Below are 22,446 nucleotides of genomic sequence, written 5' to 3' on the forward strand. Positions count from 1 at the left end.
TGGCATTACCTCTGCCTAGTGAGGCTTTCCCTGCTGGGTCTTGCTCCAGACAGCAGGGGTCACCACAGCCCAGCAAGTACCCCCACTACGTCACAGAGGGGGCCATGTGAGGTATTGAATAGAAGCTTATTATCTGATAATCCTATGTATGCTGTTCATGTGTTTGTATAATGTCTGTGTGTGCAATTATTAGCATGTACTTGTGTGGACTGAAGATTTCCCTGCATGTGGTTAAGCATTGGGCAGGGCCGAGCCTGTGGACATGCTAATTACCTGTGGAACAATGGCTCTCAATGGGCTATGGACACACCCAAAGAATGGGGGCTGTCACCTGAAAGGGAACACAGAGAGGCTGAGGACCAGGTGACCGGCTGATACCAGAAGAGGCCAGGGAGGGGGTATAAAGAGGCCATGTGGTCGATGCCATTTTGTTCTCAGCTCAGCACTTCATCCCAGAGGCAGCACTGCAGGGATTGAAGAGCCCGGAAGACCTGTGAACCCATCCTGATCGTAGGATGTGCAATAAGAACTTTTAAACCAGCAGCTGTACATCTCTGCTAGAGCCTGCATCGAGGACTGGGAGATTCGGTGCATGTAACGTACTGTACTTTAATAACCTTACTCTCATGCTTTTCTTTCTTGTAATAATAAACCTTTAGATATAGATTCTAAAGGATTGGCCCAGCGTGATTTGTGGGTAAGGTTCAGAGGGTAAATTGACCAGGGATCTGTGGCTGGTTTCCTGGAACCGGACAGAATTTGTTCGGGGTAGGTGGAATTGGGTGCTAGGACCCCCCCACCTGTGTATGAGGCCCAGGGCCATCTGGGGCACTGATATTGCTGGGGTGTCGGAGGGGTTTTGCTTGGGAGGCTTCAGGCAGGCAGCTGAAGCGCTCTGTGGGACTGGTTTGTGGCCTGTGTGGAAAGGTCACCAGTCGGGGGCTGTAAGTAGCCCCGGATTCGAGCAGTTCGCCCTGAGCGGACGCCCTCAGCTGTGCCCAGACACGGCCCGGTCCGTCACAGCCTTGTAGTCTTTACTACCAGAATTTAAATCCGGCTCTGGACAAAAGAGGTCTCCATCGGCGATGCCCTCTCATGGCTGGAGCGATCTGTTACCTAATAAACTGGTATTTAGCTCCAATCAGTGCAAGTCCCGGGAGTCAACTCCACTCCATGTCTGTGCAGAAACAACCTCCCTTCTGAGCCAGGTCTCCGCTGCGCTCTGTGCCACTGTTGGTCCCTCTGGCGTAGCAGTAGGGGGCGCTGTCTCCAGCTGTCAGCGAGCGGAGCTGCAGCGAGAGCTGGAACCTGGCGGTGTCTGCAGAGATGGTGACTCCGCCCTGGGGAGACGGGCAGTAGCTTGTCTCCCAGCCGAACGGATACATCGCTCCAGCCCCTTCCCGGGTTTATTGTCTGCCGCCCCTAGATCCGAGAGAGAGACGCGGTTCAATCTGGAAGGTTCTAAAGGGGGCTCTCTAGCTACACTGCTCTGTCGCTGGGCTTCTCAGTTATTGGTCCCTTGAGCTCCAATGAGCACAGGGCTCTGCACTTAGTCAGGACCCCTCCATAATGAGCCGACTTCAGCAAACTCTAGTAAATAAGCAGACAGGGGCGGGCTAACGCTCCTCAGCCCATGGCTCTGTCTGTGCGCTGTGCGGGTGCTCGCACTGCCGCGTTCGGCTCTACAGGGCGCATGTGGAGCATGTTTGGGCTCCCTTCGTCTCTCACTCTCTCACACCCCAGCTAGGCGGGATCTGAGGCGGATCCAGAATCAGCGGTAAAGGTGCCCTGTTACCCCATCCGCCTCTGGTCTTTTCTGTTCTTTTCTCACTCGGAATATCGGTCCCTAAGATGAGGGGTTTGGAATCGCACCTTCCATCTGCGCCTTCTGCCCCATGCCCTGGACAGGCTGGGGAGTACAAAGAATGAAGCAAAGATGGCCAAAAACCTGCCTTGAAGCTCACCTGAGCGTGTCTAGGCGGAAGGTGCTGCCGCTGCAACAGTAGCTAGTTTCTGTGGTGTAGTGGTTATCACGTTTGCTTAACACGCAAAAGGTCCCTGGTTCAAAACCAGGCAGAAACACTTTAGTTTTCCCTTCCCTTCCCACAAGGTTAATTTGTCTCCTAATCCCCACTCAGTACTGGAATAACCCTTAGTTTCTATGCTGGGTCAGGCAATAGTCCTCTGGGGCAATGGGAGAAAGGAAAGAATAAAAGAATGAGACACATGAACTCCCTGCTCTATAAAAGGGGTGGGGAACCTAATGATGGGGGCTCAATCCAGCCCTACTGTTGCCCCATCATGAGGCTGGAGCAAAGAAAATCTACTATGCTGACCCCTCTCCCTCCGCCCCACATGCTGCGGTGTGCAAGAGGAATGTGAGGAGTGTCTTCCTTCTTTGTGGGTCAGCGACCCCCAGCTAAAATAGGTTCCTCACCCCTGCTATAAGACACTAGGCTATGTCTACACTCAGGGCTTCTTGTGCAAGTATGGCCGTTCTTGAGCAAGAATCTGCACAGAGTCCACACTGCCTGCCCACTCTTGCACAAGAAGATTTACAGTATGGCGGTAAGAGAGGGCTTCTTGCACAAGAACTATGCTCGTTTTTAACAGGTGTAAGCTCTCTTGCACAGGAGCTCTTGTGCAAGTGGGCAGTGTGGACTCTCGGCAGGGATTTCTTGTGCAAGAAAGCCCTATGGCTAAAATGGCCATCAGAGCTTTCTTGTGCAAGAGAGTGTCCACACTGCCATGGATGCTCTTGCACGAAAGCACAGCTCATGCATGGCAGTGTGGACATTTTCTTGCACAAGACTGCTTGCCCAAGAACAATTGCACAAGATATTCTTGTGCAAGAAGCTGCCAGTATAGACATAGTGCTTCAGTTTTAAAGGGCAGGTCGGTGCCCAGAGCAGCAGGTGAATATTTTAGGAACTCTCTGTGTTCTAGGGACACAAGACAAATATTACCGCAGATCTCCTGCAGCCAGTGGTAATGTGCAGCCGGAGACCAAGAACTGGGCTGAAATGGAGAACTGTGTCCCGCACAGAGCTGGGGTTCAGCAAATTCCTCGATGCTTTCCTGAATGGAGGCCTGTCCCTGACCCCGATCCTGGTAGAAGCCTCGTGGTCCGGCCCCCATCTGGCCATAGGAGAGGATGGAGGGGGCATCACTCCCTGGCTACGTCTACACTCATTTTCCGGAAATGCTTTTAACGGAAAAGTTTTCCGTTATAAGCATTTTCGGAAAAAGCGTGTCTACATTGGCAGGATGCTTTTCTGGAAAAGCACTTTTTGCAGAAAAGCGTCCGTGGCCAGTCTAGACGTGCTTTTCCGCAAAAAAGCCCCGATCGTCATTTTCGCAATCAGGGCTTTTTTGCGGAAAAGAAATCTCTGCTGTCTACACGGGCCCTTTTCCGGAACAGTTTTCTGGAAAAGGACTTTTGTCCGAACGGGAGCAGCATAGTTTTTCCAGAAAAGCACTGATGATTTTACATTAGATCATCAGTGCTTTTCCGGAAATTCAAGGGGCCAGTGTCGACAGCTGGCAAGTTATTCCGGAAAAGCGGCTGATTTTCCGGAATAAGTGGCCAGTCTAGACACAGCCCCTCTGTAGCGATAATAACAGGGGAGGCAGAATAGGCCACCATTTGGCCACAGTGATCCTGCCCCAACGTCTCGTCCAGCCGGAAGGAGAATGTCACTGAGCCCCAAGCCCTCACACACTATTTCCAACCCCCCTCAGCCATGTGCCCCTCCCCCCCATGTCCCCGGCTCCCTGCCCTCAGCCCCTCATACTCTTCAATTCTGCGGCATGCACCCCCATGTTCTCAGCTCCTGCCCTGAGCGCCTCATACCCCTCAGCCTTGTGTCTCTGCATGCACAACACTTAAGTTTCTTATAGCTATCATTGTAACGTGACCCACTTTTGCCCACTTTTCATCTTTTGCCCACGAAAGCTTGTGCTCCAATAAATCAGTTAGTCTATAAGGTGCCACAGGACTTCTCCTTATTAGCCCATTTTCTGTGAGCGTGGCTTTTGGACCTCCCTCTCTGGTCTATCAATTTGGTTTTGGTCATTGTGATTGTATTAAAATGAAATGAGTACACTAGTAGGAAACTGTTTTATTTCACTAACTACACATTTTCAGTTTTCATTTTTAAATAATTTTAAACAGTAAAAAAAAAATTAGAAAGTGCAAATGTGTAAAAGCCAACAAAAAAAGGGGGCAGCCAAAAAAAGTTTTGCTTGGGGTGGCAAGAAACCTAGAGCTGGCTCTGGCACAAACTGGCCCCACAATCGCTATTCCCATCTCTGCACTGACAGGTCCGATTGCAAACTTTCTGAGTGGGAGGGCCGCACGGGGGAGCAGCTCAAACATGCCAAGGGGCTGGCCAGGGGTAGAACAGGAGCCCTGCAAGGCAGCGGTGGTGTGGCAGTGACATCACAAGGGACTTTTGCAGCACCTCACCTGATTGGTTAAAGGAAGCTTGTCAGACAGTGACCTGCCATGTCAGTGGCCCATTGGGCCTTTGGGATCCCACAAACAAGAGACTTTATGATCACACATGTGGGCTCAAGGAGGAGATTTCACCTTCGCTAACTAAGTGGTTTAAGGCAGTTGTTTGTGTCACAGGAGGGAGCTGTCACTGATCTGACTGTAACCGTCCCATGAGCATTTCTAGGATATATTTGAGTTTCTTTTCTTGCTGTAGGGATGTAAAGGGGACACTCCTTTAAGGTTCCTCACTAGGGCAGCTGGCAGCGTTCAGGCCTCCACATCCCACCACGGGGCACCTCCTGGTGCTGCGTTGGCCTCAGGCAAATCCCAAAAGCTCTGGTTGTGCTGCTCCCCACCCCTCCCTGTGCCACAATGAGAAGGGGCGACTCGCGCCCCCTCAGAGCCGGGTCTCTGGCCCAGCTGGCGCGAGGTTAGAGGCACAAGGGCTGGCGCCCTGGAACTAAATGCTCTGCCTAGAGATCCCCAGAGTCCCGGTGCTCATGTGAGCTGGAGCGCGGGGGCAGCCCTCCCTGGAAATGCCCTTGCTCCCAGTCTGGAGAGGTTGCTAGCTCGGTGGGGTCTCTGGCTCCCAATCAGCGCCGGGGCTGGAGCAGGGAGAAGGGATTTAAACCCCCTGCTCACAGGTACAAACTGCCCTTAAGACCGCAATGAGGCAGCACGTGACCAGGCCGGGCTCTCCCGCCCAATGGTGCCCCCACCAGCCCTGCGGCGTGTGAACCTGAAGGTTTATTACCAAGGGGGAAAAGACCAAGCAGGGGGCCGTTCCATGGTGCGTCACGTGCCTCCAGAGACTCCAACATCCATCGGATTCCAGGACGGGCACCAGGCCTGTGCTGTTCTCGTGCAGCTGGCCGGGCGCTGCTGCTCCTGACCCGCAGCCCGGTGTCTTCTCGGGCCGGTCACGGGCAGCCTGCTGGGTTGGCTCTCGGCACAGAGCCGGCCAAAGGCACAGAGCACTCGACTGACCCCTGCACCTGTCTCTGAGCTCAGTCTCCCCAGCTCTTTTCATTTAGAGTAGCCACAAGTTCATGTCCCCTGCAGCCCGTTGGTACGTCCCTGGGGTATCAGCCATTGGTTCGATATATAATGGAGCAAGGGTTTGGAAAAGGTCCCTGAGTCCCCGTTGCTCCCAGGGCTGTGACTCTGCAAGTGCATGACAAGAAGCTCCCAGACGCGAGTGGAAATAAAACCTTCTGTTTGGTTGGCTTTGACTCTGGCCCTACCCCCGCCCATGCTGCAGCTATTCCATTTTCAACTAAGCAACCCAATGGGCCAGTATCTTGGAACCCTAAACTGAATACTGCACACAGATGTGGTCGCCTCATCACAAAAAAGATCTATTGGCATTGGAAAAGGTAAAGAAAAGGGCAAAAAAATGAGGCAGGGTTTGAAACGGGTCCCATATGAGAAGAGATTAAAAACACTTGGATTTTTCATCTTAGAAAAGAGGAGACTAAGGGGAATACACTAGAGGTCTATAAAATCATGACTGGTGTGGAAAAAGCGAATAAGGAAAAGTTATTTACTTATTCCCAAAGTATAAGAACTAGGGGTCACATGAAATTAATAGTCAGCAGGACTAAAAGGAAGAAAAGGAAGTTTTTCTTCATTTAGCACACAGTCAATCTCTGGAACTCCTTGCTAGAGGATGTGGTCAAGGCTAGGACTTCAACAGGGTTCAAAAAAGAGCTAGATAGGTTCTTGGAGGTTAGGTCCATGAATGGCTATTAGCCAGGATGTGTAGGAATGGTGTCCCTAGCCTCTGTTTGTCTGGAAATGGGTGAAAGGAGTGGGATCAGTGAGGATTACCTCTTGTGTGCCCTCCCTCTGGGGCATCTGGTATTGGCCACTGTTGGCAGACAGGATACTGGGCTAGATGGATATTTGGTCTGACTCAGTGTGGATGTTCTTATGTTCTTAATTCCCTGCAAGCTTTGCACAGGGCCTCCTGGACCTCTTTGTTTCTCAGCGCATAGATGAGTGGATTGACCAGGGGCGTCAGGACAGTGTAGGAGACCGAGAGAACTTTCTTGAAGTTCCTCAGGAGGTCGGTGGTCGGGAACATGTAGACAATCAGGAGAGCTCCATAGTAAATGCTCACCACGATGAGGTGGGAAGAGCAGGTGGAAAAGGCCTTTTGCCTCCCGGTGGTGGAGTGGATGTTGAGGATGGTGCTGAGAATGCAGATGTAGGACGTCAAGGTGAGCAGGAAAGGGACCAGTAAGAAAATCAAGCTGACTGCGATTGCCAACATGTCCATCACCATAGGGTCATTGCAGGAGAGTTTTACAAGGGGAATCAAGTCACAAAGGAAATGGTCGATACCGTTGGGGCCACAGAAGTTTAACAGGGATATTGACACTGTGGTTATACTACAGCCAAGCAAGCCACCTATCCACGATCCTCCGGCAAGCTGGAGGCAAGATCTGCCACTCATCCGGGCTGCGTAGTGCAGCGGGTTGCATATGGCTAGATACCGGTCGTAGGACATCACTGTTAGAAGGAGGCATTCTGAGCCTGCCAGAGCACCAAAGAAGTAAAATTGTGTGAGACACCCAGTGAAGGAAATTGTCCAGTCCCCAGTCAGGAGCCCGGCCAGCAGCTGGGGCAGAAGGGTGGAGCTGTAGCAGATCTCCAAGCAGGACAAGTTCCCCAGGAAGAAGTACATGGGGGTGTGGAGGTGTCGATCAGCCACAACCAACACCACAACAAGGATGTTCCCGGCCATGGTCACCAGGTAGATCAGGAGGAAGAGCAGGAAGAGAGGAACCTGCAGACCAGGAAGATCCCCGAATCCCAGGAGGATGAATTCTGTGACAGACGTTTGGTTTCCTTGTCCCTGGCTTGCCATGGGGATGTGTCTGAGGAACAGAAAGAGGGTCACTGTGAGCAATAACTAACATTCATTGCAAACATGGCAGCCTTGTCTTCATCGCCTCCTTCTACTGGTCCTCCACAGCAGCATAGTAGGGAATGGAGTCTGGGGACGGGAATTACCATCTCTTGGCCTCAGGGACAGGTTCGATATCCGAGCCGAGCGCAGGTGAAAAATCCAGTGTCTCTGCACCCTGGGGAGGGTCTCGAGAGATGGCGCTGGGCACTCAAACCCTGGGGTGCTGGGCTGAGACAGGGGGTACAGACACCCTGACAGATGTGACAGATGCTGGTCCAGACAGTCACTCCCGTCACTGCCTGCTGGCTAAGAGCCAAACAAGGGAGGTGCTGTTCCACTGGGGAGCTGGGCCAGGAGGGAATATTTGACATGGAGCTTTAGCAGAGAAACCAACCAAGCAAGTGGGCCTGGGACTTGTAAGGGCCGGGTGAGGAGCTTCCCTTTGGCCTGGCCCCTGGTTCTCCTCCTTTACATGGAAAGCAGCAGGGCACATGTAGGGGAGCCTGTATGGCCCTTCCTTGAGCAGAGCAACAATGTCTCCAGTGCCAGGCCTCATCCGGTCCTTGGATCTCTAGCAAAGCAGAGCCGAGGTCTGACTCAAGTCTGGTGCATGCACAGACACGTGCAAATAAGGCCAAAAAGTGGCGGGGGTGGGGAGAGAGTCAGGACAGCGAGACCAGGGCAATTAACAACCTGGTTCTAGTACATACAATTTTTGATAAGAAAAATTCCAGAACCAGCCAAAAATTATTAATTAAGCACTTTTGCAATATTTTGGCACAGGAGAATGTTTCCTAAATATTGGCATAATAGGTATCGTACACGATATGCAGTTGATGGGTAGATATGACTAGAACCACCAAGTCTCGCTTTGCTATAAATTGGGTTTAGTAAGAAGAATCAATGGCAGGAAATAAGCAGGATGGATCCACAGGTCTTGCTTTGGATGTAACTAGAAATAATGGACCCCTCACCATGCCTGCTGTTCAAAGGGACCACTACCTCCTGCCTGGTTCTGTAGGTGGTATATGGATGAAGTGTAAGCGAACTAGGCTTAATTATTGTATTATAATAATCTTCTATTACTTACTTTTTTATCGCTTTGGGCTGTATTGTTTTAGAATTTAGAGTACTGAAGGGTTAAAGTGCACAGTCATTGGTTTTAAGGCTGTAAAACTTAAACAACTGCATTAATTGCTTAGAGCTTGCAATAAATAAGAAAGTGCTTTAATCTCTCTGGGCTGCGGTGCTGGTTTCTCTTGGATCTAAAATAAATGGAACCACAGGACAAAAGGATCATTAACAAGGCCGTGAATACCATGATGCCACAGTATAAATCCATGGTACGGCTCCCCCTTGAATATTGCAAGCAGGTGTGGTTGTCCTGTCCCAAAAAATCTCTATTAAATATGGAAAAGTTCCCGAGCGGGTACTAAAACATGAGGGGCTAGGAAAGAGTTTCAATGAGGGGAGAAGAAAAACATCGAAATTGTGCGGTTATGGATGGTCAGTGAAATCATGAATGATCATCTACTGCAGGGGGGGGGGGGCAGTAAAACCGGGCTGTTTCACCAGGGTTAGCCCCTGATGGGCTGCTGCTACCATATTTACCTGCACCTCCCCTGGTCCTGGAGATCGCAGCTCGCAGTGGCCAATGGACGCAGTGTTCCCTGTACCTGAAGAGGTGCAGGTAAATATGGTGGGGCCGGGGCCTACAGGGGTTAACCCCCAGGGACCGAACCCAGCCACAGGCCAGTATTTGCCCACCTCTGTCCCAGAAACACGTCCAGCCTTGATTTAAATCTCAGCAGAGAAGGAGAATCCCCCACAGGACTGGGCGGGTTATTCGGATGGCTCACTCCCCTCACTATCAACACTGGGAACCTTTGCTGCAGTCTCTGTTGTTCTAGCTTCTATTTCCAGCCATTTCATCACGTGACATTTCGGTTTGCTGGACCCAGCTCTGTCTTCCCCGGGTAGGTACCTACAGGCCAGGATCAAATTACCCAGCCAGCTTCTCCTTGCTAAGAGGAGCGTATGGAGACTGTTACTGCAAGGAAACTGCCCAGAGCTTCAGCCACTCTTGTGGCTCATTTCTGAACACGCCTTAATTTCTCAGTAGCTTTTTTCAGATGGGCACCGCAAAACGGGACGTGGGATTTCTGCATGTGCCAAACACAAGGGAGAAAGGACACCTCTTCTCCTAGTAACTATTCCCCTGATTTTACAGCCAAGAAAGCAGTCAGCCTGTTAGGTCACAGCGTGACCCCCGCACCTGCTGGGTGTGGTTCATTGTCCCAGCTAGTGGCACCGACACCACCTACTGTGAGTGAGCGAGAATGAGCTCGCTCTACAGCCTCAGCGGGGACCCAGCTGTTGTTTTGCTCAAGCAGTAGCGGTTCTGAACCTTTTTCGGTCCACACACCCCTTGGTCTTAGCTAAACACATCACCTATCCCGCTGGGTGATAATATTTTTTATAACTAAATTCCATACATTATCTATACTTGAACATACGTGAACATCACGTACCCCCTGACAGGGCTTCATGCAACCTTTGGGAGTCCATGGACCCCAGGTTCAGAACCCCTGCCGCATGCCCAGGTTCAGTTCTGCCTGTCTGAGGCTCATGTTCTGCTGGTTTTTCACCAGGAACCTGGAGATTTTTTTTCAAACTCACTTTTCCTTAAGACTCATCGTAGAACATCTCACACAAAACACTTTCAAATGCCCCATTGCCGCTCATGCGCTTTACACGGTGTGACAGCGCGTTGGGGGTTCCCCGTCTCCTGCACCCCGAAATGGCACAAACAGACTGCACCAGCCAGTGGATTGAGGGTGGTTTATTGCTCCTCCAGCACAGCGCAGCACAGATGTAATCTGGTTACAGGAACTGGGCTAGGATGCCTCAGGCCCCCTTGAGATGGGGGAGACTGGGCCCCTAAACTCCAGCCCCTTCTCCTAGGCTCTCCTCCATGCTCTCCCACAGTAACTAACTCAATTCCCTTCCAGCCCTGCCCCCCCAGTCAGGGCAGCATTCCACCTTCCTTTGTTCCTCTCCATGGGGGGTGTCTGGCCACTGGTTCAACAAGTTTGGCACTACCTTTGCATAGTGAGGTTTTCCCTGCTGGGTCTTGCTCCAGACAGCAGGGGTCACCACAGCCCAGCAAGTACCCCCACTACGTCACACACGGAATAATATTTTTCAGCATTTCAAGGCTGGCAAACCTTTCCATGAAAATATATTCAGAATCCCACCAAGGTAGATGTAAAGAATAAAATATTTTATCAGTGAGAACACGAAACCTGTTTAATACAACCACTGTGTGTGACCTCAGAAACTTTGAAGCTTTTAATGATCCCAAATTTATTCTAAAAGATGTACTTTCATTGTATCAGGAAAATACAATGTGTAAAAATATCAGTACCCTCCAGCTACCCCTCTTGGATTGCCTTTCATTTTTTCTGCCCCCAGATTAGTTGCCAAATAAAGATCGAATCTGCTCTCAGCATCACCTAAACCGTACCATTCTATGGTAATTTCACAACTCAACCCACAACTTGGATTTTAAATCGAGGATGTCTTCAGGAAAGACATCCAGACTCAATGTAAAGAGTTCATGTGACGGCATATTTACCACCTCTCTCATCCCAACCTGAACCCTAACCCAACTGGTAACAGCTCTCACTCTTTAAAACATGCACCTTACCTCTTGTTTCAGTGTGTCTAACTTGAGGTTCCGCGAAGTCTTACATAGTTCTGTTTGGATTGAACTTCACTGCTACATTTTTTCCTCCACCTTTCTGTATTCCTTGCTAAATTCTTTTTCTATATCTCTTTCATTGAGCAACAACATCAACACAGCCAAAAAACTACTACTTACGTGTGCCTTCTAGTGACAGACTCAAGGAACTCAATCCATTCCGTGTCCCACAGACACATTTCAGAAATGTCTTGGTTGCTCGTTCGTAGCACCTACATCAGGAGTAAATTGGCTCTTCTAACAGAGACATTCAAAAATGCCCCGCTGAATGGTGGTTGAAACAAGACAAATTCACACTAGACATAAGATGCACGTTTTAACATTGAAGATAATTAACAATTTACAGAGGATTGTGATAGATTCCTCGTGATGGACTGCTTTTAAATTAAAAGTGGATTTTTTTCTAAAAGTTCTGCTGTAGGAGTTTTTTTCCAGTGAAGTGTTACACAGGATTTCAGCCTAGAGATCAAAACGGTCCCTTCTTGTCCATGAAATTGTGAGCCATGGAACATCAAAGCGTAGGAATAGGTCTGCATAGTTATACAGATCTCACCTTTTCAGACTGGCTGTGATTCAGATGCTGTAATCACAAATTAAGTAAATGCCTCTCTTATTTTCCAAATTACTCTCTGTCAGTCTTTGTTGCTCTACCTATCATGTTGCCTCTGCCCATCTTGGAAATAAACTTTGCCTGCATCCGTTCTATAAATACGTTTTTTAAAGTGGGATGATTTCATCTGGGCTCTGCCAATACCAGTGGGAAATTACAAATGGAAAAAGTTTCCTAGGACTTGTTCAGCTATGTAAACAAATTGAACAGAAAAATGGTCATCTTCTTTATGGATCACATTTTCAAAAACAACTAAAGAAGTTAGGTACAAACCTCCCATGGAATTCAGATGCTCAAATCCCATAGGAATCTTTGGAAATCCCACACTGTAATTTGATTAATTTTTTTAAAATTTCTCACTTTTTTATTTTCTTAAATTATTTTTTCCCCATCAAAGTTTGGAAGGCTGTTCTGAAAACACACTGGAAAATATTTCCCTTCAACAGTCACCAATTCGTTATCCATTTTGCAAGCACTTCTATGGATTGCATTCTTAAACACACAAACTGTAGGAGTTGTAGCAAATGAGTGTGTATCAGGGTACCTGTGTGAATGAAGGTGTTCAGTGACCTTGAAAGTGAAAAAAATATTTGAGGTTGAAAAAAAATTAATTTACCTTTGTGAAAGCAAAAGTTAAAAAAAACTCCTAAAACTCTTCTTAGATCAGTTTCACCCCTGAAATGCATTGCTTCAAGTTTTACTGTTTTGAGAAACAACAATCAGTTTCACACATACTGAAAAGAAAATGACCCAAAAGTAATGGACCACAAGCCAAATATGAGCCAGCAGTGTGACATGGCAAACATGATTCTGGGATACATGAACATGAGTGTTGTGAGCAAGACACAAGAAGTCATTCTTCCGTTCTGCACTGCACTGAGACAAATTGTTCTCCTTGGCCTCTGATGACAGGACAAGAAGCAATGGGCTTAAACTGCAGCAAGGAAGGTTTAGGTTGGACATTAGTAAAAATGTCTTAATTGTCAGGTTGGTTAAACACTGGAATGAGTTGCCTAGGGAGGCTGTGGAATCCCCATCTCTGGAGATATTTAGGAGCAGGTTAGATAGACACGTGTCAGGGACTGTCTAGAATGTACTGGGTCCTGCTGTGAGAGCAGGGGACTGGACTCAGATGACCTCTCGAGGTCCCTTCCAGTGCTAGAGTTCTATGAAGAAGGGGTTGGTGCGAGGACAGTGGAGCAGCCTGGGACAAGACTCTCCCAACATGTAAACTGGTGTTTAATTAGGAACTGAACTATTTTTCTGCATCGGGGAAGCAAAAGAGACAATTAGCCAAGGCACGTGGAATGCAAGTGCCTCTGTGCAAGTCCCACGGGGCATTGTTAGCTCCAAAGCTCTGGAGACAAAACCAGTCAGCGGGGGAAAGGCTGGCGCTGGGCAGTCATGAAAAGTGTGAAGACATCAGAGGATACAAACTTCAGGACACGCTGAATGGGGTCCCAGTGGGCCAGGCTGGGATTGCTCTGCTGGGGCAAATGGCGAAGAAGGGGGCAGACAGTCCCCCAGACTGTCAGTCTGATATTTAGATTGTCCAAACTGGGGAGCAAAAAGCTTCTGCAGGACTTTGCTGGGACCCAGGAGCCAGAAACACAGTTCCCTTAAATCAGTGCTGACCAACCAGTCCATCGGGATCTACCAGTAGATCTTGGAGCCTCTGGCAGGGGATCCCGACTGGTTTGGCCAGGAAGCTGTCAAGTGCTGGCACTAACATTGCTCTTCCACCCACTGTCATGCTGCTCCTGCCCTCTGCCTTGGAGCGCTCCCTTGGGAGCCTCCTGCTTGCTGGGCAGGTGTGGGAGGGGGAAGAGGAAAGGAGCTGATGTCAGGGTGTCCCTCCTCCCCCCTCTCTGTGTGGGTTCAGGAGAAGGGGATGGAGGGAGCTTGGCAATGCAAATCTCTGCCACGCTCACAGTCTGTGTGTCTCTGTCATTTTCTCTCTCTCTCACACACACACAGACACACACACAGACACTGCCCTTCCCTCTCGTCTCTGGTCCCATCATGTACGCGGGGGGGGGGGGGAGGGGAGATGGGAGGTTACCACTTTCACTGCTTGCAAAGTGGGTTAGTTTGGGTTTGACTGGGCTGTGCAGACATCACTTTCATTTCTCTGGGTTGTTTAAATGTGATTCTTGGAGCAGTGAGCTCTAAAATGCCGAACCTGCCACGTCTGGAGTCATTATCCCCGTGGTAACTGCTGCTCCTGGGTGTGGCTGGCATGTCCCTGCAGCCCCTGCGAGGCAGAGCAGGGGGTGTCCACATGCCGTCCTTGCCTGCAGACACCGCACCTGCCCCTCCCATTGACCAATACCAGGGAACTGTCTGTAGATGAGGGGCAGCACATCAAACCGTGAGGCCACTGCAGTACGTAGCAGCTGCTCTCAGGAGCACTGTGGGGCCAGGGTGGGTGAAGATCAAGCTCCAGGCCCTGTGCTCTCTGTGTGAATGCTCCAGCCCTTGCACAGCCCAGCACCCCTCCATAACGTCAGGGGGCCCCTTATCCTGCCTCCTAGAGCAGGGGCCAGCTGGTGAGGGCTCCCCAGCCACTCTCAGGCTGTGTCTACACTTGCTCCAAACACACCCTCACTGCCATGTGCTTTTGTGCAAGAGCATCCATGGCGTGTGTGTGCTCTCAGGGCGTCCTTAGGATCCATGGTGCCCTAGGTGGGATTGTTAAACTGGTGCCCCTAGGCCTGACTTGCTCTTCCACCCCCTTCCCTCAGACTGTGCTGCAGGCAGAGCATTCGGCTCTCTCTAGGACCCAGCCCTGCTCTTTCATGCCCCACTGCTTCCCGTCACAGGCATGCGCAGCACATCTCATTAGGCTGTGCACCCAGAGAATGTTTTACATGTTCTCTTTGACCCCCATTAGCCAGGCCCCTGAGCCCTGTTAACCACGCCCCTGGCCCCATTAGCCTCTGCAGGCAACACTCTGGGGGCAAGATGGACACGTGACCAAAAGTAACTGCTGCTCCTGGACGTGGCTGGCAAGTCCCTGCAGCCCCTGAGAGGCAGAGCAGGGAGTCGCCACACGCTGTCCTTGCCTGCGGACTCCGCTCCTGCAGCTCCCATTGATCAATACCAGGGAGCTGTGGCATCAGTGTCTGTAGCCGAGGGGCAGCACCTCAAACCATGGAGCCACTGCTGTAATTGCCAGCTGCTGTGAGGAGGGCTGTGGGACCAGGGCAGGTGTGAGTCTGACCTGGCTCTGCTGCTCCATCCCTGGGCCAGCTGTCCCCAGCCATTCCCAGGCTATGTCTACACTGGTGGGTTCTTGCACAAGAACACGTCCACACTGCCATGTGCTTTTGAGGAAGAACATCCTTGGCAGTGTGGATGCTCACTTGTGCAAGAAAGCTCTCGTGGCCATTTTAGCCATAGGGATTTCTCACGCAAGAAACCACTGCCACGCGTCCACACAGCTCTCTTGCACAAGAGCTCTTACACTTGTTAGAACAGAGTGTAGCTCTTGCGCCAGAAGCCCTCTCTTCCCACACTTTAAGCTATGTCGAAACTGGTGGGTTCTTGCAAAAGAAGAGCCGTTCTTCTGCAGTGTCCACACTGCCCACCCACTGTTGTGCAAGAAGATTTACACTACGGCTTCGTAAAAGACGACCTCTTGCACAAGAGCTATGCTCTTTTCTTACAAGTGTAAGTTTTCTTGTGCAAGAAGGCAGTGTGGTTGCACAGCAGGGGTTTTCTTGCACAAGAAAGCCCTATGGCTATAATGGCCTTTCAGAGCTTTCTTCTGCAAGGGTATGTCTACACTAGCCTCCTAGTTTGAACTAGGAAGGCTAATGTAGGCATTCGAAGTTGCAAATGAAGCCCGGGATTTAAATATCCCAGGCTTGATTTGCATCTTCCCATCTGGTCGTCATTTTTCAATCCCCCTAGTCCGAATTAACTACCCACGATTACACACGGCAGTGAAACATTAACTTGAACTAAGTCCTTAGGTCAAGTTAACTGTTACACTTCATGGAATGAGGTCATCCATGTCTAGTCCCTGACAATAGAGGCTAGAGACAACATCCCTGCCTATTCTGTATAATAGCCAATGATGGACCAATCCTCCATGAATTTATGTAGCTCTTTTTTTCAACCCTGTTAAAGTCCTGAGCTTCACACCATCCTCTGGCAAGGAGTTCCACAAGTTGACTGTGCCTTGCATGCAGAAAAACTTCTCTTTGCTTGTTTTAAACCTGCTGCCTATTAATGTCATTTGATAGCCCCTAGTTCAAGTGCAAAAAATTCTTTGGGAGTTAGTTCCCTGGCGTACAGCCCAGTGGCCAATACCAGGGTGATGGAACAGGAGCTGCAGACTTGGTGTGGTGGATCCAGCTTCCCTGCAAGAGGCTTTGTCAGAGCTGGGCGAACAGGGCCAGGTCCACAAGTTTCTCTTCTCACTTCTTAGGCAGACTCCTGACCGCAGGCCTCGCTTGGGTGTGGTGCTGAGGTGTGGCAGGAAAAACTCCCCTTTCCTACAGATCATGGGAAGCGAGTTTCATTCCTCAGCCCGGGACAATTAACCATTCAGCTGCCGAGTTGCCACTTGACTTCAAAGTGACTCATGGACACTGACACTGTCACAGCCAAGTCCTACCCGGTCACAGCCCCTTGGGGGTCTTGGAACCAAGAGCACAGAGCAGGGACAGAAACCACCTGGGGACATCACTGACCTCCAGTGAGGTGCAGGGACCCCAGAGCAGCACAGTCACTAGCGAGCAACCAGCCGGCCTGTCAAAGCGCTGCTGTGTCGAACGTGGCTCCATTCGCCACCTCTGGTGACGGGCTCTAATGACCATTTATACCCCGTTCTAATCTGCCTTTAGTGGCTGAATGTGGGTGATGTAGCCCAGACGTTTCCTGTCCCTTCCCGGCTCAGTATCAGAGACTGTGGGGGACATTTTCACACACACTTCAGTGAATCTCGAAAGGAGTCGGTTGAATTTCAGCGAGGCAGAGACTGCTCAGCCCTGGCGATGAAGCCCCTTTGAAAATGGGATCCAGGCTCCCCAGTCACTTAGATGTTCACTATAATGACACCTGAACTGAGCTGTTACAGACGCGGACAGGACAGGGACCTGGCTGTTCCTTTCCAAGGGCAACAGGAGGTTTGTTTCCAGACGGGGCAAGCTCAGCCAACCATGCTGAGATTGTCAAACCCGCTTAAGGGAATTGGATGAGAACTTTGTGCCTAAACCACTGAGGCAGCTCTGACAAACTCAGCCACACAGCGTGTTCCTGGAATCCGTGTGTTAGTTCTTGAGAGCCAGCGCAGACGTTGCCCGCCACAGAGAGATTGGCTTTAAGGCTCAAAGTTTCTCCCCTCCCTGGGATTTTGCCTCTGAGACTAGAAGTTTGCATCTGCCGGTGTCATCTAGAAACAGACCAAACACCAACTTTCCTTGCTGGTGATGTTCCCCGTGGGACTGGCACCTGGGGAGGCGGCCCCTGCCCGCAGCAGGCTATACAGCGCACCGAGAAGATTTTCCACAATTGGCTCAAGGCTGAGGCGTGGGGCGCATAACCGGACAGGGCGAAGGAGCCTCGGTCGCTGCTCTGGGCTCTGACGTTCCATTGACCGAGCCTGGGGCGCAGGGGAACGCGCCGGGCAGAGCAGATGGGCGGAGGAACCTGCCTCTGGCCCTGAGACGCTGCGTGCGGAGGTGGGAGCCGGGATCCGGTTGCTGCCTGACCTGCCTTGGAGGTAAATCAGCCCCTTCCTCCCTGCTCCCGCTGCAGGGCTGGGAAGCAACGTGGGTTTGGTAGGACACTAGTGGGGGAGGGGGGGAGGATTCATGGGGCACTGGGCGCTGGTTTCTCACAGCCCCGCTACCCTAAAGGACAGGATTTCAGATCAGCGAAGAGCTTTCAGCTCACAATTTCCCTTGCTCCCGTCACCCTGGTATCTGAAACGTGTCTCTCCTTCCCCACCCCATGCATTGCTACCAGCCCAGCTTGGCAGAAAGGCACCCGGTGCTCGGGGGGGACCAGTCTCTGGAGGTATTTGGGCAGATAACGATGTGAAATCAATGTTTGCGTGGTACCACTCCCACGCTGACACTAGGCCCTGGTCTGAGGCAGTGACAGAGCCTTGCTAATGGGCCGGGTGAGTCCCAGAGAGAGCTCCGGGCAAAGCTGGGACAGGAATAATAGAAACACAGAACACGAGAACTGGAAGGCACCTCGGAAGGTCGTTGAGTCCAGTCCCCTGCCCTCAGGTACCATAGACCTTCCCTGATACGTCTCTGGCCAAGATTCCACAACCTCCCTGGGCAACTTATTCCAGTGTTTCACCACCCTGACAGGTAAGAAGTTTTTCCAAATGTCCAACCTAAACTTTCCTTGCTGCAGTTTAAGTCCATTGCTTCTTCCCCTATGGTCAGCAGCCAAGGAGAACAAGTTTTTCTCCTTCCTCCTTGTGACACCCTTTTTGGTACTTGAAAACCGCTTGTATTCATCCTTCGTCATTTGTCATAGTTTCCACTTTTTATATGACTTCTTCTTGATTTTTAGATCATGCAAGCTCTCCTGGTTAAGCACAGGAGGTCTTTTGCCAGACTTTCTACATTTGCTATACAGCTGAAGAGCTTGCTTTTAGGTCCTTAATAATGTCCCTTTGAAAAACTGCCAACTCTCGTCAATTGCTTTTCCCATTAGTCTTGTTTCCCATGGGACCTTACTTACCAGCTCTCTGAGCTTACCAAAATCCGCCTTCCTGAAATCCATTGTCTCTCTTTTGCTGTTCTCTGTTCTCCCATTCCTTGGAACCACGAACTCTGTGATTGCGTGATCACTTGCACCCAAGCTGCCTTCCACTTTCAAATTCTCAACCAGCTCCTCCCTATTTGTTAAAATCAAACCTAGAACAGCTTCCCCCCATTAGCTTCTGAGATGAAACAATTGTCTTCAGTGCAGTCCAAGAACTGCTTGGCTAGTCTGTGCCCTGCTGTGTTAGTTTCCCAACTCACATCCTGCGCCCAAGGCAGCCTTGCGCACACCGGGTCTGCTTCCCGCACCCCTCCCTGTGTCACAGGGAGTGTCCTTCCCTGCTTGCCGGCCCTTGCAGGGCCATGGAGACAGGGGGAGGATGGGGCAGAGCTGACATTTGCTGCTGCCTCAGGCAGGAGATGTTGACGGGAGCCGGCCTGGCAGAAATGGCCTTTTCCCCAATCTCATGGACTAACCTTCAGGTTTATGGCTTTGTTCTCCATTTTTAACCAGTTGGATTGTTTACCCTTGTGGGGAATGCAGCCGGGGCAGGGTGTGGGGGAGGGGGAGGTCAGCACCAACAGTGGGGTTGTGGGGAGATCCCACCCATGACAGCGGACATACAGCAGCCCCCTGAACCGGCAAGGGGGGGCAAGACATAGGGGGTCAGGAGCAGGGACAGCGGCTGCTCTGGCCCAGGGCAGGGTCCATCCACAGCCAGGGCTGGCAGGAGGTGGAGGCTCCAGCCCCCTGATAATTTTGGGGTCCCTCCACTGGCCTCTCTCCAATATACCAGCACCCTAGAGCTGGCTGCAAATGTCAAAGGGCAGGAGCACAGGGAGCTGCCATTTCCTGCCTAGTTCACAGTGGGTTTTAACACTCCCCCACCCCCCTTCATGTATGGGCCAGTTTGTGGGCCTGAGAGATTCTTGGAGGTTTAAGTTTTGAGACACTCGCACCCACCCCCCTGAGACTTGAGTGGGACAAAAGGTAAAGTGACGTGGCGCCATGTTTCCCCCCAGAAGGCGGGGCCTGCAGACCCATGAGGCAGACCCGGGACAGGGCTCACAGTGCGACAGGGCCTGGTGGGGAGGGATGTGTGAGCGCGCACTGCTCGATTGCCCATGTCTGTATCTTGGAGCCAGGCCCAGCAGCCAGATGGCAGGGGCAAGAGATGTTGGCGGGTACCAGAGAAATGCTAAGCCCCTGATCCATACTGCCTCCCTGCTTGCCACTGCCAAGGGGGACCACCGGGGTGGGACACAGACCCTGACTCATGGCTTCACCAGAATGGAATGTGCCGTCTGGCAGGTGTGATTAGGGTGTGCATGGCAGGTGTGTCTGGGCCGGGGAAGGGGGGAGTGAGAAAGGGGGTGGTAATAGGGGAATGGGGCACTGGGAATAGGGGAATGAGAACCAGGCACCCAGGCAGGTCTCTGCCGCACTGGAGCTGGGGACAGAGCAGAGGGATGAGGGAGCCCATTGGTGTGCGCAGCTGGGGGGTTACAGGAAGGGGTATGCTGTGTGTAGCGCTGCAGTTGGGGAAGAGGGAAACTCTGTCGGCCCACAGAGATGCACCCCAAGGGCACGCAGGGCTTAGGAATCCACCTGCTTGGACACTGGCCCCAACACAAGTCACTTCAGACTGTGCCCTGCTGCTTTCTGCCTCAAGGAGCAGAACCAGGGCCAGGGCAAAGGGAAGCCCCTCACACCGGCCCTTACAGGTCCCAGGTCCTCTTGCTTGGTTGGTTTCTCTGCTGGAGCTTCCTGTCAAATATCCCCTCCTGGCCCAGCTCCTCAGTGGAATGGCCCCTCCCTCATTCGGCTTTTAGCCACTAGGCAGTGATGGGCATGACGGTCTGACCCAGTGTCTGTCGCATCTCTCTGGGTGTCTGTACTCCCTGTCCAAGCCCAGCACTGCCGGGTTTGAGTGCCTGGTGACAACTCTTGAGATGCTCCCCAAGAGCGCAGAGACACAGTCTCTTTAACCTGCGCTCTGCTCAGGTATCGACTCTTTCCCGGGGCCAATTGATGGCTACCCCCACTTGGCTGTTGTGCACAGGCCAGCAGAGGGAGGCAATGAAGAAAAGCTGCCATATTGCAATGAATGTTAGTTATTGCTCACAGTGACCCTGTTTCTCTCCCACAGACACACCCCATGGCAAGCCAGGAACAAGGAAACGAAACGTCCCTCACTGAATTCATCCTCCTGGGATTCGGGGAGCTTCCTGGCCTGCAGGTTCCTCTCTTCCTGCTCTTCCTTGTGATCTACCTGGTGACCATGGCTGGGAACGGCCTCATTGTTGTGTTGGTTGTGGCCTATCGGCACCTTCACACCCCCATGTACTTCTTCCTGGGCAACTTGTCCTGCTTGGAGATCTGCTACAGCTCCACCCTCCTGCCCCGGCTCCTGGCTGGGCTCCTCGCTGGGGACTGGACAATTTCCTTCACTGGGTGTCTCACACAACATTATTTCTTTGGTGCTCTGGTGGCTACAGAATGCCTCCTCCTATCGGTGATGTCCTACGACCGGTATCTAGCCATATGCAACCCCCTGCACTACACAGCCCGGATGAGTGGCAGGTCTTGCCTCCAGCTTGCCGGGGGATCATGGATAGGTGGCTTCCTTGTTTGTAGTATAAGCACAGTGTCAATATCCCAGTTAACCTTCTGTGGCCCCAACACTATTGACCATTTCTTTTGTGACTTTATTCCCCTTGTGAAACTCTCCTGCAATGACCCTCTGCTGATGGACACATTGGCGTTCTCAATGTGCTTGATTTTCTCACTGGTCCCCTTCCTGCTTACCTCGGTGTCCTACATCTGCATCATTAGCACCATCCTCAGAATCCACTCCACCACTGGGAAGCAAAAGGCCTTTTCCACCTGCTCCTCCCACCTCATTGTGGTGAGTGTTTACTATGGAACTGTCCTGATTGTCTACATGTTCCCAACCACTGACCGCCTGAGCCACTTCAAGAAAGTTCTCTCAGTCTCCTACACCGTCCTGACGCCCCTGGTCAATCCACTCATCTATGCCCTGAGAAACAGGGAGGTCCAGGAGGCCCTGTGCAAAGCTTCCAGGAAATTAAGGGTTCCAAGATACTGGCCCATTGGTTTGCTTAGGTGAAAATGGAATAGCTGCAACATGGGCCGGGGTAGGACCAGAATCAAAGCCTACCAAATAGAAGGTTCAATTTCCACTCGTATCTCTGACCTTCTTTCCCTGCACTTGCAGAGTCACAGGCCTGGGAGCAACGGGGGTGCAGGGACCTTTTCCAAAGCCTTTCTCTGTGATATTTAGGACCAATGGACAATGCCACCAGGGACGTACCAACGGGCTGCAGGGGATGTGAACTGGTGGCTATGCCAAATGAAGAGAGCTGGAGAGACTGAGCTGAGAGAGAGGTGCAGGAGTGGGTCACATGCTCTGTGCCTTGGGCCAGCTCTGTGCCGAGAGCCAACCCAGCAGGGTGCATGTGACCTGTCCAAGAAGACAGTGAGCAGGGGTGTCCAGCCCATTCCAGACGAAGAGCCGCAATAGCAGTGGACACAGAGTGAAGAGCTGGGAGAAAGTTGTTGAGAAAAAAACAAACCACCACCATGCTGGGGGAAAATAGACAATGGTACATCCATCCCAGAGCATGGCTGCTCTTTTTGTTTGTTTGTTTGTTTTTTGGTTAACAACTTTTCCTCGGGGCCTTTTTTTGGCAGGGTGGGGGAGGAGGGAGATCTCAACAGCTTTGCCCAAGCTCTTCATGAGTATGTAGGGATAACATATTTGATTCCCCCAAGTGGAAGTGACTCCCTATAATTTGTTCCCCACAACCAAAAGTCTAAGTAGTATAAGTTTGTTAAGTAGAAGAAGGATATAAGTGTTTAGATTTATTCCTGTTAAAGTGTTTAGATTTAGTGTTATCAAGCTT

General features: G+C 51.2%; 2 protein-coding genes and 1 non-coding gene across 3 annotated transcripts; 2 read left to right on the forward strand and 1 right to left on the reverse strand.

The window, feature by feature from the left end:
- The first annotated feature begins 2,009 nt into the window (after positions 1-2,009).
- On the forward strand, positions 2,010-2,082 carry TRNAV-AAC (transfer RNA valine (anticodon AAC)). Its single transcript has one exon. It is a non-coding gene; the product is annotated as a tRNA-Val (tRNA).
- A 4,346-nt stretch (positions 2,083-6,428) lies between these two features.
- On the reverse strand, positions 6,429-7,370 carry LOC142821128 (olfactory receptor 10A7-like). The gene has a single exon (XM_075911927.1). It carries the CDS (start codon positions 7,368-7,370, stop codon positions 6,429-6,431), a length of 942 nt encoding a protein of 313 aa, XP_075768042.1.
- Positions 7,371-20,678: 13,308 nt separating this feature from the next.
- On the forward strand, positions 20,679-21,650 carry LOC142821129 (olfactory receptor 10A7-like). The gene has a single exon (XM_075911928.1). It carries the CDS (start codon positions 20,679-20,681, stop codon positions 21,648-21,650), a length of 972 nt encoding a protein of 323 aa, XP_075768043.1.
- Positions 21,651-22,446: the final 796 nt, after the last annotated feature.

This window comes from Pelodiscus sinensis, chromosome 30, assembly GCF_049634645.1.
Source record: "Pelodiscus sinensis isolate JC-2024 chromosome 30, ASM4963464v1, whole genome shotgun sequence".
Taxonomy (NCBI): domain Eukaryota; kingdom Metazoa; phylum Chordata; order Testudines; family Trionychidae; genus Pelodiscus; species Pelodiscus sinensis.